The 15,008-nt window shown below is 41.4% G+C and overlaps 1 protein-coding gene across 26 annotated transcripts in view; it reads right to left on the bottom strand.

The window, feature by feature from the left end:
• The window catches only part of LOC139580539 (neurexin-1a-like), a 605,221-nt gene that overhangs the window by 75,160 nt on the left and 515,053 nt on the right, over nt 1-15,008 (bottom strand). For all 26 annotated transcript variants that reach the window (XM_071409319.1, XM_071409321.1, XM_071409331.1 and 23 more), the window contains one exon: nt 13,465-13,787. In XM_071409319.1, coding sequence (XP_071265420.1) covers nt 13,465-13,787 — 323 coding nt within the window. The remainder of the gene's footprint in view (nt 1-13,464; nt 13,788-15,008) is intronic.

Below are 15,008 nucleotides of genomic sequence, written 5' to 3'. Positions count from 1 at the left end.
CAACCAGTATTCTTCAAGAGTAATCTACCCACCACCTTCTCAATTATCATTATCTGTCAACCTTTTAAAACATTTATGTAAGTTCCACCATGACAACTCTTTCTTACTTCAGACTTCAAAAGTAGCAATTTTCACAGGTGAAAGACCTGGATGACTATGAAATTGCAAAATTGAAATGACAGAGTCGAGTCGCATATATGGAAAGGGATTACCATCGTCTACCCTCACATCTCCTTCCCTACTATCAACCTCCAACCCATTTCAGTATCGAAGAGGCGAGGTGGGAAGCAATATATTTTCTTAGAACATCTAAATTGATGCCATATAACCTAAAGGTACGATGGCAGGGGGGTGGGGGGGGCGGGGGGTCGGGGGGATTCAACAGTAATAGAACCGATCTGTACAGTGCAATATTTAGTAGTCTCTCTTCAGTTAGGGCCTTCAGACACAGCTGTGTTAAGGAGCTATCATTTCACCTTAACAACAGCTATTTATAACACACTTGCATTCACAGAGATAATATACTTTACTGTACAGCTGGCAACAACTGGATCAATCTGAAATTATTGCTTAATATTCTCTGATAGCTTAGTTATTCATTTCACCTGAACTACTGCTATATTCAGCACTCTGGAAGTCACAGGAACACTATACTATGCTGTAGTGGATGAGAAAGGTAGCTACAGGAAGGACCATTCTGCCTCGAAGAACCAACTGAACCGTCTGTCAATGAAAGGATCACTCAGAAATGATGACCAAACATTGTCTATGATACTTTATTCATTCAGCCTGTGAGGAAACAACATTTACCCATTGTTTTACACTGGTAGTTGGGAGATTGAGATACACTCAAAACTACAATGTATCTATTTATGAAGTGAGACAGAGACCCACTAAAACAGTCATAATATAACTGCAGAGACCAAATGAAAAAGCAAAAAGCAGTGATTATGAAGTAAAACATTGAGACATCACCCAATGACTCATCAGCATAGCTAAGTTTATCCTGAACCTCCCTCCAAGGGTTTGACATAACTTGACATACAAGGACATTCCCTAGGGGAGACGACAGCAGTGCCAGTGCAGTATGTCATCAGTATGTCATTTGGGATGAACCCTAAGTTTCTCTCTGTAAATCTATAGTTCGCCAAGGTTCTGTCCTTTCCTCTTTCTGAAGGCCCCAGATCAAGACACGGTCTGTCAATACAAGCCAATTCAACTGGAACCAAACCATCTGGTGTGTTTGAAGGAGTGGGAATGAAATAGGCCACACACACACACACACACACACAAACAAAAGGACCAAGGCTCGCATTCACGCATGTACACACACACACACACACACACACACACACACACACACACACACACACACACACACACACACACACACACACACACACACACACACACACACACACACACACACACACACACACACACACACACACACACACACACACACATAAACACACACACATTGGCCGCCTCCATCGTCTGTTGGACATGGCTCCCATCCCAAAACAGAAGGCCATTACACCTGGAGTAACCTGGGACGTACTGGTAAAATGGAGGGGCTAATTGGCTATTTGGATGTAAATTAGTTGGTGGCAGAGGTAAGAGGTTCACTAGCCTGGTTCCACATATGTTAATGCAGGGTGATTTCGTATGGAGTTGGCAAGAGAGCAGAAACAGACTGGCACCCCGGCTAGAGGTTCCTTCTCAGGGGGAAGACATTTTGGACCGACATTTTGGATGTTAGTGTTCTATCACTAGTCTCAAAAAGCAAACTGCTCACAGGGGAAAGAAATAAACCCAAGTCATGGGCTTATGTGAAGCCAATGTACTGTAGTCTAACGTGTAATTGTTGAACAAATTATTAATCAATAACATTATAGTACCATAGTATTGTTATCTAAAGACAGCTTCCTAATTCTTGCTATTGCTATTTTCAGCAAATTAAGAAATCTCTCTCTGTTTCTCTGCACAGAATGTATAAAACAGCTAGCTAATGAAACAAACTCATGAATGAGAGTTGGACCATTTAGGAGTGCAGTGTTTACTAAGTTAATTTGAGAATGCGGCTAGCTGGACTGTTTGTTCATAATCAGAGGGGCAAATATGTATGTGGGTTGTGGTGGCTAATTATAGATGTGTTATAGTTTATCATTTTTTAATGACTGGGATTGAAGAAACTAAAATGCCTGAAATTCAGTCTGATAAGAGCCCAATGAACGCCACTACAAATGTTCTCTTTCCTCCCTTCATTCTGAGAGCAAACAAGAGCATTAGAGATTAATATAATCCTTTTTTCTGCCCTACTGCCTTTGATTTGACAATACATCTACTGTAAATAGAGTAATTTCAAATAAATTATACTTAAATTCAGCTTGTTACTGCCATAACATGGACATGACACATAATTTTGTTCCATTTATTTGCTTTTACTTTACCAACCCTTCAGTCATTGATCTCCTATGGCCTTCTCAGTCACCTGGTTGTCTGTTCTCTTGGCTACCTGGGTGTCCCTGTTGCAGACACCTGTATGATTAATCTCTCTAGTCACAGAGCTGGTCTGGTGTGATAATACAGTGAAGCGAAGGGCTGGATCCATCATTGCCACAGATAGGGTTCTATCAGGAGTCTCTCTTAGCCTCTCTGCTGAGGATGGGAAGTGGGATGCAGTGAGACAGGGTGCTGTCTGTCTGATCTCTGCATGGATTGGGGAGTGGGGGATGCAGTGAGACAGGATGCTGTCTGTCTGATCTCTGCTGGGATTGGGGAGTGGGGGATGCAGTGAGACAGGATACTGTCTGTCTGATCTCTGCTGGGATTGGGGAGTGGGGGATGCAGTGAGACAGGATGCTGTCTGTCTGATCTCTGCTGGGATTGGGGAGTGGGGGATGCAGTGAGACAGGAGGCTGTCTGTCTGATCTCTGCTGGGATTGGGGAGTGGGGGATGCAGTGAGACAGGATGCTGTCTGTCTGATCTCTGCTGAGGATGGGAAGTGGGGGATGCAGTGAGACAGGAGGCTGTCTGTCTGATCTCTGCTGAGGATGGGAAGTGGGGGATGCAGTGAGACAGAGTGCTGTCTGTCTGATCTCTGCTGAGGATGGGAAGTGGGGGATGCAGTGAGACAGGAGGCTGTCTGTCTGATCTCTGCTGAGGATGGGAAGTGGGGGGTGTAGTGAGACAGAGTGCTGTCTGTCTGATCTCTGCTGAGGATGGGAAGTGGGGGGTGTAGTGAGAGAGTGCTGTCTGTCTGATCTCTGCTGAGGATGGGAAGTGGGGGATGCAGTGAGACAGGAGGCTGTCTGTCTGATCTCTGCTGAGGATGGGAAGTGGGGGGTGTAGTGAGACAGAGTGCTGTCTGTCTGATCTCTGCTGAGGATGGGAAGTGGGGGATGCAGTGAGACAGGAGGCTGTCTGTCTGATCTCTGCTGAGGATGGGAAGTGGGGGGTGTAGTGAGACAGAGTGCTGTCTGTCTGATCTCTGCTGAGGATGGGAAGTGGGGGGTGTAGTGAGACAGAGTGCTATCTGGGAGGCTTTGACTAAGTATTGTCTGCTATCGGTCTCACCCTCGCTCTCCCTTTCTCTATTTATTTACTCACATTTTCTTTCACTGTCCACCCTGGCCTTTTCCTGAGACTGTTGCTGATGCTTCCTCTGCTGCCTCTACAATGCTATGGGCTATTCATATTTTCTTCTTCTGCTGCCGCTACAATGCTATGGGCTATTCATATTTTCTTCTTCTGCTGCCGCTACAATGCTATGGGCTATTCATATTTTCTTCTTCTGCTGCCGCTACAATGCTATGGGCTATTCATATTTTCTTCTTTGCTGTTGTCTACTTCAGTCTGTTCTGGCCTGTTGAGTGGCATACAAGAATAGCCCCAAACTAATCAGATCAGCATGTACCAATAACGTTCTTCACCAAACGTCAACCTGTGTTCGAAGAGGCTGAATTGGCTGAACTGACTATTATTTTCTAAACTAGACACCTAGACATGTGGAGATAAATGGAAAGTGTCTTGATGAGGCATTCCTTCCACTCCCCCTCTGATAATAAAAAATACACACCTACCTCTCTTCAACTGACAACCAGATGAGGAAAGGAGAGAGACAAAAGGCAGTGTGTTTTTGTCACCTGCCTATGGGCCTTGGTCAAAAGTCATGCACTATATAAAGTACAGGGTGCCATTTTGGAGGCAGGCTATATACTCCCCACAGAGACCAAGACAACACACAATAACAACCACAGAAAGACACACAGGAGTTGACAGGAAAGGGATGGCGTGGAATACTAAAAGAGCAAATCTCTTCTTATTATTGGTGTCCTTTAGCAGTGTTTTTTTTGCAGTAATTCGACCATGACGGCCTGATTCACATAGTCTCCTCTGAACAGTTGATGTTGAGATGTGTCTGTTACTTGTTCTCTGTGAAGCATTTATTTGGGCTGCAATTTCTAAGGCTGGTAACTCTAATGAACTTTTCCTCTGCAGCAGAGGTAACTGTGTCATCTTTTCCTGTGGCGGTCCTCATGAGAGACAGTTTCATCATAGCGCTTGATGTTTTATGCGACTGCACTTGAAGAAACGTTCAAAGTTCTTCACATTTTCTGCATTGACTGACCTTCATGTCTTAAAACAATGTTGGACTGTCATTTCTCTCTGCTTATTTGAGCTGTTCTTGCCATAATATAGACTTTGTATTTTACCAAATAGGGCTATATTCTGTATACCACCCCTACCTTGTCACAACACAACTGATTGGCTCAAACGCATTAAGAAGGAAAGAAATTCCACAAATGAACTTTTAACAAGGCACACCTATTAATAATTTAAATGCATTCTAGGTGACTACCTTATGAAGGTGGTTGAGAGAATGCCAAGAGTGTGCAAAGCTGTCATTTTATATATTCTTTACCTTTATTTAACGAGGCAAGTCAGTTAAGATCAAATTCTTATTTTCAATGACAGCCTACCAGGGAACAGTGGGTTAACTGCCTTGTTCAGGGGCAGAACAACATATTTTTACCTTGTCAGCTCAGGGATTCAATCTAGCAACCTTTCGGTTACTGGCCAAATGCTCTAATCACTAGGCTACCTGCCACCCAAGTGTTATTTCATAGTTTTGATGTCTTCACTATTATTTTACAGTGTAGAAAATAGTAAAAATAAAGAAAATCCCTTGAATGAGTAGGTGTGTCCAAACTTTTGACTGGTACTGTATATATAAAACCCTAGGACACTTCTAACAGCTTAGTGGTTGATCTCCTTCACAGATCTTCATAGATGGCTGAATTAACCCATTAGGTGGCTCTACGAGGATAATGATCATTAATTCACTGTTTCTATTTCATTTATTAGTGATCTGTTGCACACACGCACACACACATCCTGTCCATGCAGTAGCTTTGTCTGTAACCTCTTGTACCGGAGGTCATCAGTTGATTGACCCTAATTAACTAATGAGTGTCAATGAAAGCATTAAAATGTTCCAAAAGGTGATCAATGATGAGAGGCAATGATCTGTGGGTGGTGATTGTCTTAGCTCCAGGAGGAAAATGCTGTGTGTGTGTGTGTGTGTGTGTGTGTGTATGTGTGTGTGTGTGTGTGTGTGTGTGTGTGTGTGTGTGTGTGTGTGTGTGTGTGTGTGTGTGTGTGTGTGTGTGTGTGTGTGTGTGTGTGTGTGTGTGTGTGTGTGTGTGTGTGTGTGTGTGTGTGTGTGTGTGTGTGTGTTCAGATTGTCTAAAAAAACGCTAGGGTCATCACATGCATCACAGCCCTCTTCTGTACTCCCTGTTCACCCACGACTGCGTGGCCATGCACGCCTCCAACTCAATCATCAAGTTTGCGGACGACACTACAGTGGTAGGATTGATTACCAACAACGACGAGACGGCCTACAGGGAGGAGGTGAGGGCCCTCGGAGTGTGGTGTCAGGAAAATAACCTCACACTCAACGTCAACAAAACAAAGGAGATGATTGTGGACTTCAGGAAACAGCAGAGGGAGCACCCCCCTATCCACATCGACGGGACAGTAGTGGAGAAGGTGGAAAGTTCCTCGGTGTACACATCACGGACAAACTGAATTGGTCCACCCACACAGACAGCGTTGTGAAGAAGGCGCAGCAGCGCCTCTTCAACCTCAGGAGGCTGAAGAAATTCGTCTTGTCACCAAAAGCACTCACAAACTTCTACAGATGCACAATCGAGAGCATCCTGTCGGGCTGTATCACCGCCTGGTACGGCAACTGCTCCGCCCACAACCGTAAGGCTCTCCAGAGGGTAGTGAGGTCTGCACAACGCATCACCGGGGGAAAACTACCCGCCCTCCAGGACACCTACACCACCCGATGTCACAGGAAGGCCATAAAGATCATCAAGGACAACAACCACCCAAGCCACTGCCTGTTCACCCCGCTATCATCCAGAAGGCGAGGTCAGTACAGGTGCATCAAAGCAGGGACCGAGAGACTGAAAAACAGCTTCTATCTCAGCCACCACCAACATTTAGTGGCCGCTGCCAACATACTGACTCAACTCCAGCCACTTTAATAATGGGAATTGATGGAAATTATGTAAAAATGTACCACTAGCCACTTTAAACAATGCCACTTAATATAATGTTTACATACCCTACATTACTCATCTCATATGTATATGTATATACTGTACTCTATATCATCTACTGCATCTTGCCATCTTTATGTAATACATGTATCACTAGCCACTTTAAACTATGCCACTTTATGTTTACACACCCTACATTACTCATCTCATATGTATATACTGTACTCTATACCATCTACTGCATCTTGCCATCTTTATGTAATACATGTATCACTAGCCACTTTAAACTATGCCACTTTATGTTTACACACCCTACATTACTCATCTCATATGTATATACTGTACTCTATACCATCTACTGCATCTTGCCTATGCCATTCTGTACCATCACTCATTCATATATCTTTATGTACATAGTCTTTATCCCTTTACACTTGTGTGTATAAGGTAGTAGTTGTGGAATTGTTAGGTTAGATTACTTGTTGGTTATTACTGCATTGTCGGAACTAGAAGCACAAGCATTTCGCTACACTCGCATTAACATCTGCTAACCATGTGTATGTGACAACTAAAATTAGATTTGATTTGATTAGCTAGCTAGCTACTTCACTCACTGTGGTGCACGCCAAGGATCCCACAAGGCTATGGGAATGTTTACACAGCATGCTCTAGCATTGAGTTGAAGAGGGTCCTGAGGGACAAAACACACAAGTACTATGTTGTTCAATAATTAATATAGTGAGGATAACAAGCCCATGTATTTTCTTCCCCATAACTTATTTAGTTGTGCTGAATTAGTATTGTGTGAAAATATGTTCATATATTGCCTTTAGTTGATATATGGTAAATAGATATTGTATAGGTGTATGCTGCTTCCAGGAATGAACAAAGGTACACACACACTCACAGGGACCAACACACACACACTCACAGGGACCAACACAAAAAAACTCACAGGGACCAACACACTCACAGGGACCAACACACTCACAGGGACCAACACACTCACAGGGACCAACACACTCACAGGGACCAACACACTCACAGGGACCAACACACTCACAGGGACCAACACACTCACAGGGACCAACACACTCACAGGGACCAACACACTCACAGGGACCAACACACTCACAGGGACCAACACACTCACAGGGACCAACACACTCACAGGGACCAACACACTCACAGGGACCAACACACACACTACTCAGCTCGCTCTTAGACGCCCTTCTGCAATCCTACATTGAAAATTCAAATTTTCTAAACACATACAAATCAAATCAAATTGTATTTATTACATGCTTCGTAAACAACAGGTGTAGACGAACAGTGTAATGCTTACTTACGGGTCCTTTTAAAACAATTCAGAGTTAAAGATAATATCTTTTTTTAATTAAAAAAATAAACAATATTGACAAAAATAGTAATAGGAATAGAAAAAATAACATGTGTGTATATATATATATATATGGAGTAGAAAATAACATGTGTATATATATATGGAGTAGAAAATAACATGGCTATATATATATGGAGTAGAAAATAACATGTGTATATATATATGGAGTAGAAAATAACATGTGTATATATATATATGGAGTAGAAAATAACATGGCTATATACAGGGGGTACCAGTACCGAGTCGATGTGCAGGAGTACGAGGTAATTGAGGTAGATATGTACTGTACATACTGTAAAGGTAGGGGTAAAGTGACTAGCAGCAGTGTATGGTGAGTGTGAAAGTGTACGTTGTGTGTGTATGAGAGTGTGTGTTGCGTCAGTACACACGTGTGTGCATGTTAAGTGTGTGTGGGCGTATGTAGTGTATGTGTCATGTGTATGTGTTTGTGTATGTATGTGTGTGTTAAGTTGTCAATGTAAGTATGTGTGAGTGTGTAAGTATGCATTTCTCGTCCTTGAATTCTCATTTATTTTAAGACATTGGTACGGGTTCACTTTGAAATATTTTGGAGTATGATTCATAGCCAATCTGGAGGAGGTTTACAGGCGACTTCGCATACACAGTACATTATATGTAAAACCAATACTTATAGAATAATCTACAGATACCAGGCCATGAACTTCAAAGATTTCCCAAAAGAAAGATGTATATATATGTATGCATGCAATTTCATATGTAGGACTCTTGGGAATTTGCTGCATTTTGTTTACATCAAAGATCAAAGCTTTGTTAGTAGCTGGGGGTTGGTGTAATGATCCTGAGGTACTACCAGGCAGATTACTGCAATGTCTTTTACCGGTTTCTGTATCTGTTTATTCACAGTGCTAACATATTTAACAAGTTGGATAATAGCTATGAAATAGGGAAAGCAGGTGGCCTAGTGGTTAAGAGCGTTCGACCAGTAACTGACAGGTTGCTTGTTCATAAACTCTGAGCAGACTAGTTGAAAAATCTGTCGATGTGCCCTTGAGCAAGCCACTTAACTCGAATTGCTCCTGTATGTGGATAAGAGTGTCTGCTAAATGACTAAACTGTAAATGGTAAGGTTGCAGGAATGGGTGGGGAAAGATTAACCAAATCAGTGCTGACCTTCACTAATGTGTAATAGCACAGAGAGACAGAAAAGGTTAGGTCTAAACAAAAAGTGGACAGATGAGGTAGGAATACATGAAAGACAGTGGCTTGTGCCTGGACAAAGGTAATTGGTTGGGTATAAAAATTGTGCACCCCAGATACAAACACACTGATAATGCTGTAACAGATCATGATGATAATGATGACACGCTTGCCCTGGACTCGATTATCTACATCTAGGGATTATCTTTCTGTTTCACACAAAGAGGGCCTTTTGTTATAATGAGACAGCCATCGATTCTGTAACTATCAGCAAATGATACTCCTCAACACTTCATCATAATGGATATGACGGAACTACTTTCAGTGGTTCAAACAACATGTCATCATGGACACCATCAATGGTTGTTGAAAAAACAAATGGATTGATGATTGTTTATTGAAAATTGTAATTAATATATTTTTTGGGCCATTTTTTTCAAAGCAATTGGAGGTAATGTACATACAGTTAGATGATGTACCTATTCAGCTGAGAGAGTAGATGTTTTATGTTTATGTTTATGTGTGTACTCTACAGTATGTAGTATCTGCTCATATTGACAGTCTATTCAGAATGCATTTACACCTGTGAGCAAATATGAACATGGATGGCTTTCATTGACATGAGTAACACATTGCTATTCCATTAAGATGAACCGATTTGGAACAGAAAAGTAGGACAGGCGCATCAGCAGCAGTATCAAGCTTCATTTCCTTCCTGACGGCCAATTCTTCGGCTTGTGTCGCGATTTAAGATAGTGCCTCATACACGGATTACAGATTAGACACAATTACAGACCATTGTCTGATCTTCCACCGTGGATTGCATGCTGCTGCTACGGTTCACGGGCCAGGACTAATCATAGGAGGGGGGAGAAAACATTTACCCCAGATCAATATTTATGAAATGGAAACTAATAATAACATCGAAATTTACTTGCTTGGATTATTTCTTTATCTCTCTCACTGTCTCTTTCTGTCTCTCTTTGTTTGTCTCTCTCTCTCTTTCTGTCTCTCTCTCTCTCTCTCTTGCTTTTCCTTACAGTCACAAACTTGCACTGAGCTCTATGAAAACAGACAGGCAGGCAGGAAGCCAGTAAAAGAGGATGATGCCTGGGTTGGTTTCTCCCTCCCTTTGTGGACAGACAGAAATGGTCTGGAACACTCTGACGGACTCGGGAGGCATGGGGAGGGATGGAGAGAGGCTGTGTCTATTTTAGGTTCCCAGTCATTGTGCTGTATGCATTTCCTAGAAACTGGGCCATCATTTGCTATTGTGGGGGTATGTGAGTCTCGAAAGCCTTGAATGCAAAATAATGCTAAATATCTTCCTGAAAAGCTAATTTGCTTTTGGACAGCATTAATGCTTTATCCTCTGTGGCATAAATGCACACAAAGGACAGTGAGACAAATAGCCAATGAGCCGAGCTCGGGTTCCACCCAATACCCAATCAGAGAGAGGAGTCAAGGCTTGGGCTCTACCTAATATCCAATCAGAGGGATCAAGTAACTTGACTGTGCCTGTATTGATTATGTTGTCTAGACTACAATATTCTTTATTCCTAGATTTGTTTTGATTGCACAGTATTGCCCTTGCTTGTTTCTCAAAAGGGACATTTTGGTCAATTATTAATTAGTTATGCCAACACACCGCTTTGAACATGTCAGCAGTATAATATCTAATATGAAAGCAGCCCCCACAGCTGAGTATCAACCCACTGTGAACACGGGAAGTAAATACTACAACATTACCGATCTTTTCACAATAAGGACAATATGTGTATTTAAAAATAAAAATAAATAAATATGGATAATACTTCAAGTGCCAGAAGAAACTGTGTATTTGGAATACTTTTAGAAACTCAAAGAAAATAACATAGTAGGATAACATTTCTTATGTTTGCATAGAAATACAACCTATTCAGAGGGGTTAAATGCAGAAGACACATTTCAGTTGAATGCATTCAGTTGTTGTTCCTTTCCTCATTTCTCCTGCTCTTTAAGCTACCTCAACACATTTACTCTCTGCTATTACCCACAATGACCACCAGTTTTACCTCACAATTACCACAAACGACTTCTGGGCAATTGAGGAGTGAAGCAAAAATCCTGAAAGGTTGTGATGTGACTTAAATGACCGCCCATTCTCTTGTTATTATGTCTTTGGAGGTCAGCCAGCTAGTTTGTGAGGCAGACCCCATTCCTCTGACTCCTTGACTCTTTTGGTCTGTGGCTGATCAAGCATTAGCCAGACACCTCCTTCAAGCCCAGTGCACATATACCCAAGGGGTGAACTCTAAGCCCATACCCTGGTCCATCAATTTGGCATGAAAGTGATTCAATGTTCACTGCTCCACCAAAATCACTCTCTTTTATCCCAAGACATGCAATCGCATCATAGCCTCGGAATTGCACAACAATTTAAACGACAACTACCCTGGTTTTCATTGGCCTCTCCTCTTTTTTTTATTTCTCTTTTATTTGTTATTTTGAGCATGGAGGCAGAAAACGCCCCCTGGGCTGTGCCCTATGAAGCATCATGTGTATTTCTTCACGACAATAGTGCTTGAGGAGGCCACCCCACATAGTGCTGTCTCTCCCTGGTGAGACACACACAAAAGCAACTTTAGAGAGGTTGGAGCAACTTACCCCTATCCTCCCCTATACACAGTGACCTAAATGAGTCCTGTCTAGTCTGCATGTCTGCACGCAATCCAGCTTCCAATAGAACCAGCATTGTTAAAATTGTTGAACTATGGATTTTTCACAAATATCTATTCAGTGAAACACAGATTTACTTAGTTACTTCTTTTAAACATGTTTTGGGTTGTCTGTAAGCTCCACAAGCAAAATATCTTATTTGAAAGAACTAATAAAGCTGTCGATATTAATCATTTTCAACCATTTTTCGGAACAATAATTTATATGATGAAAATGTACCTGATTTTTTAAATTTACATATAATTATATATAATACTTAATATCTCTGTTTCTCCAGAAGGAGAGATTATTAAATCACTCTATTCCAATGTGTCCTCTGTCATGTTTCTAAATGTAATATGTCACATTTGATTGCAGCATATGTCTAGCAGTGTCATAGTATACATTGGCATAAAGAGTGATGCTATGTTAAGCTGATGATGGGGTACCCTGCTGGAGACGTGATTCACCCTCTGTTATTGAGGTCAGATGCATCATCGAACAGCTAAGAGCACATAACACAACTCATAATACTTATAATATTAGGACAGTTATGAGAACAACCGTATTGGGTAAGTTGTTGGGTAAGCATGTAATGTGCACTGAGTGAACAAAACATTAAGAACACCAGGTCTTTCGTGACATACAGTGCCTTCAGAAAGTATTCATACCCCTTGATTTATTGCACATTCTGTTGTGTTACAGCCTGAATTCAAAATGTATTAAATAAACCAATTTCTCACCCATCTACACACAATAACTCATAACGACAAAGTGAAAACATGGTTTTAGAAATGTTTGCAAATGTATTGAAATTGTACTTCAGTATTCACTCCATGAATCAATACTTTGTAGAAGCACCTTTGGCAGTGATAACAGCTGTGAGTCTTTCTGGGTACGTCTCTAAGAGCTTTCCACACCATTATTCTTTAAACATTTCAGACTGAACCAGGTTTCTCTCTAGGATTTTGCCTGTGCTTAGCTCCATTCTGTTTATTTTTTATCCTGAAAAACTTCCCCGCCCGGCGCACCGGTTTGTGTCAAGAACTACAACGCTGCTGGGTTTTGTCACGCTCAACAGTTTCCCATGTGTATCAAAAAGGGCCAGCATACCTCTGAGGGTAAAAGGGGGTGCAACTCAATATTAGGAAGGTGTTTCTAATAGGTTGTACACTCAGTGTATGTCAAATGCATGCAGTGACTTTTCAAACGGCTTGAGGTCATGATGAAACATACATTCCAGAAAATAAAATAAAATAATGTAAGCCGCAGATAACCACAAAATGAGTCAAATTTGTTTGTGCTTTTCTTGAAAACTCTTAAGGTCATTGTCATGCCAAGTTTGGCATGTGAACAAACATAAGAGTTGGCTATACAGCAGAAACTGATCTGGGACCAGGCAGAGAACAAAAACGTACACACAGAAGAAGACGACTAATAGGTTTGGGCCCTGCATTGCGGCTGCCCTCTGCTCCAGCCTCTCGAACCTAATGTGTGTTTGTGTGGATGTGTGTGTGTGTATCGGGGTTGGATAAAAGAAGAAGAGAAATGTCCCTCTCTCATGGACTAATGAAGTATATATTTCATTAAGTTCTGAGTTCTCCTACCTGTTGAGGTTCCCGTGGCGTCGTCTGCTTCACTCTCCTACTGGACGCCGTCGTCGTGGTGATCTCCATAATGGATGTGGACGTCTCCGACCGGTTGGCTGTGTTGGCACTGGACTGTGGCGTGATGGACGAGGGCGACTCCCCCACCAGCCTCACGCTGCCTTGAATGCGGATGTTACGATCTCCTTCTGTGGCCATGTTGAACACCTTCAGCCCGTTATAGTAGAGACCTGAGAGCTGGCCCTGAAACGGGCGACTCCTGTCCCGGTCCCAGCCACCTATCTGTATGGTGGTCTGGCTGTTGAAGATAGTGAGCTGCCGACCTGCGGGAAAACAACGTTACATATATACGAGAATGTATGTTGGATGGAACGCGGACGGACTCTGCCGCCGCAAATTCCCTACTTGTACTTTGAGTCACAACAGAAATAAAAAATAAAAGAGTGATGAAAAATAATCGCGCATAAGAAAAATGACAGATCATTTGCCCAGTCGGCTAATGAGTCGCGATAAATTACCCGTTGCTAGAGGCAAACCTCTCATGGTAATTTATTGCGGTTTGAATGATGGGATGGCTATGGAACAAAGGGAGAAAGAATAAAGAAAAACATTTACAGTTGTTGTAAATTAATGCACTGTAGCTTTGCTAAAAGGACAATCAAATCAACTTAACTGCAGGAAGGACATTAATCTTGGTAGGCGTGTGAATCTTGTCGCATTACTTCACATCAATGTACTAAACTGCAATTGATTTATTCCTTGAAATAATAAGACAATCTTGGAAGTGTGAGTTTTTACTGGATAAGTAAAGGAAATAAAAAATGGACAGATTGTCCATGAGAAATTGTCTGTGGAGAAAATAGACCTGACAGATGTGTCATCCTATAGCGTCCAATTATCCTCTTTGAATAGCTTCATACTTTAATTCCTTTGAAAACACTTACCACTTTTACCATTTAATGTTTAGTTTCATTATGCGAACCAAAAAACACCATTCAAAGTTGTGGAATGTATGAATGTAATATAGACGTTTTGAGTTTCATTACGATAATTATCATACATTTCTAAAGCTTTGCCAAGGTTAAAATGTTTCCTTTTACTTTCATCATCATCATCTCAAGACCGCCTTTTAGCAAGAAGTGAACGCAACTTAAAACGTACACGTGATGTGAAAAATGAGGCACGTAACAAAAGAGTCATTCCTGACAGTAAAATAACGGAAAAAACGGAACCAAAAAACATTAAAATGAAAAATAACCATGGCACATACTAGTTGGGAGATACAACTTGGTTTTTAGAAACATACAAAAAGGCATGCACTCAAACTTTTACGTTTTATGATACATTTCCTTGATCTTCATTCCCTATACATATTTACAAAATCTGTTAAAGGGACTCAATTTCTTTATGCCAATTAATATTGCACTCTATTTATCATTTAAATGTATTGCAGTTTAATCAGTATGATCCATTATAAATCAACCACATACATGTATGTGTATCAAATATAACACTACAAATATCAACTGAATGGATAATTTAAC

Source organism: Salvelinus alpinus, chromosome 7 (genome assembly GCF_045679555.1).
Source record: "Salvelinus alpinus chromosome 7, SLU_Salpinus.1, whole genome shotgun sequence".
In the NCBI taxonomy this organism is placed as follows: domain Eukaryota; kingdom Metazoa; phylum Chordata; class Actinopteri; order Salmoniformes; family Salmonidae; genus Salvelinus; species Salvelinus alpinus.
This window is presented reverse-complemented; position numbering and strand designations above follow the sequence as displayed.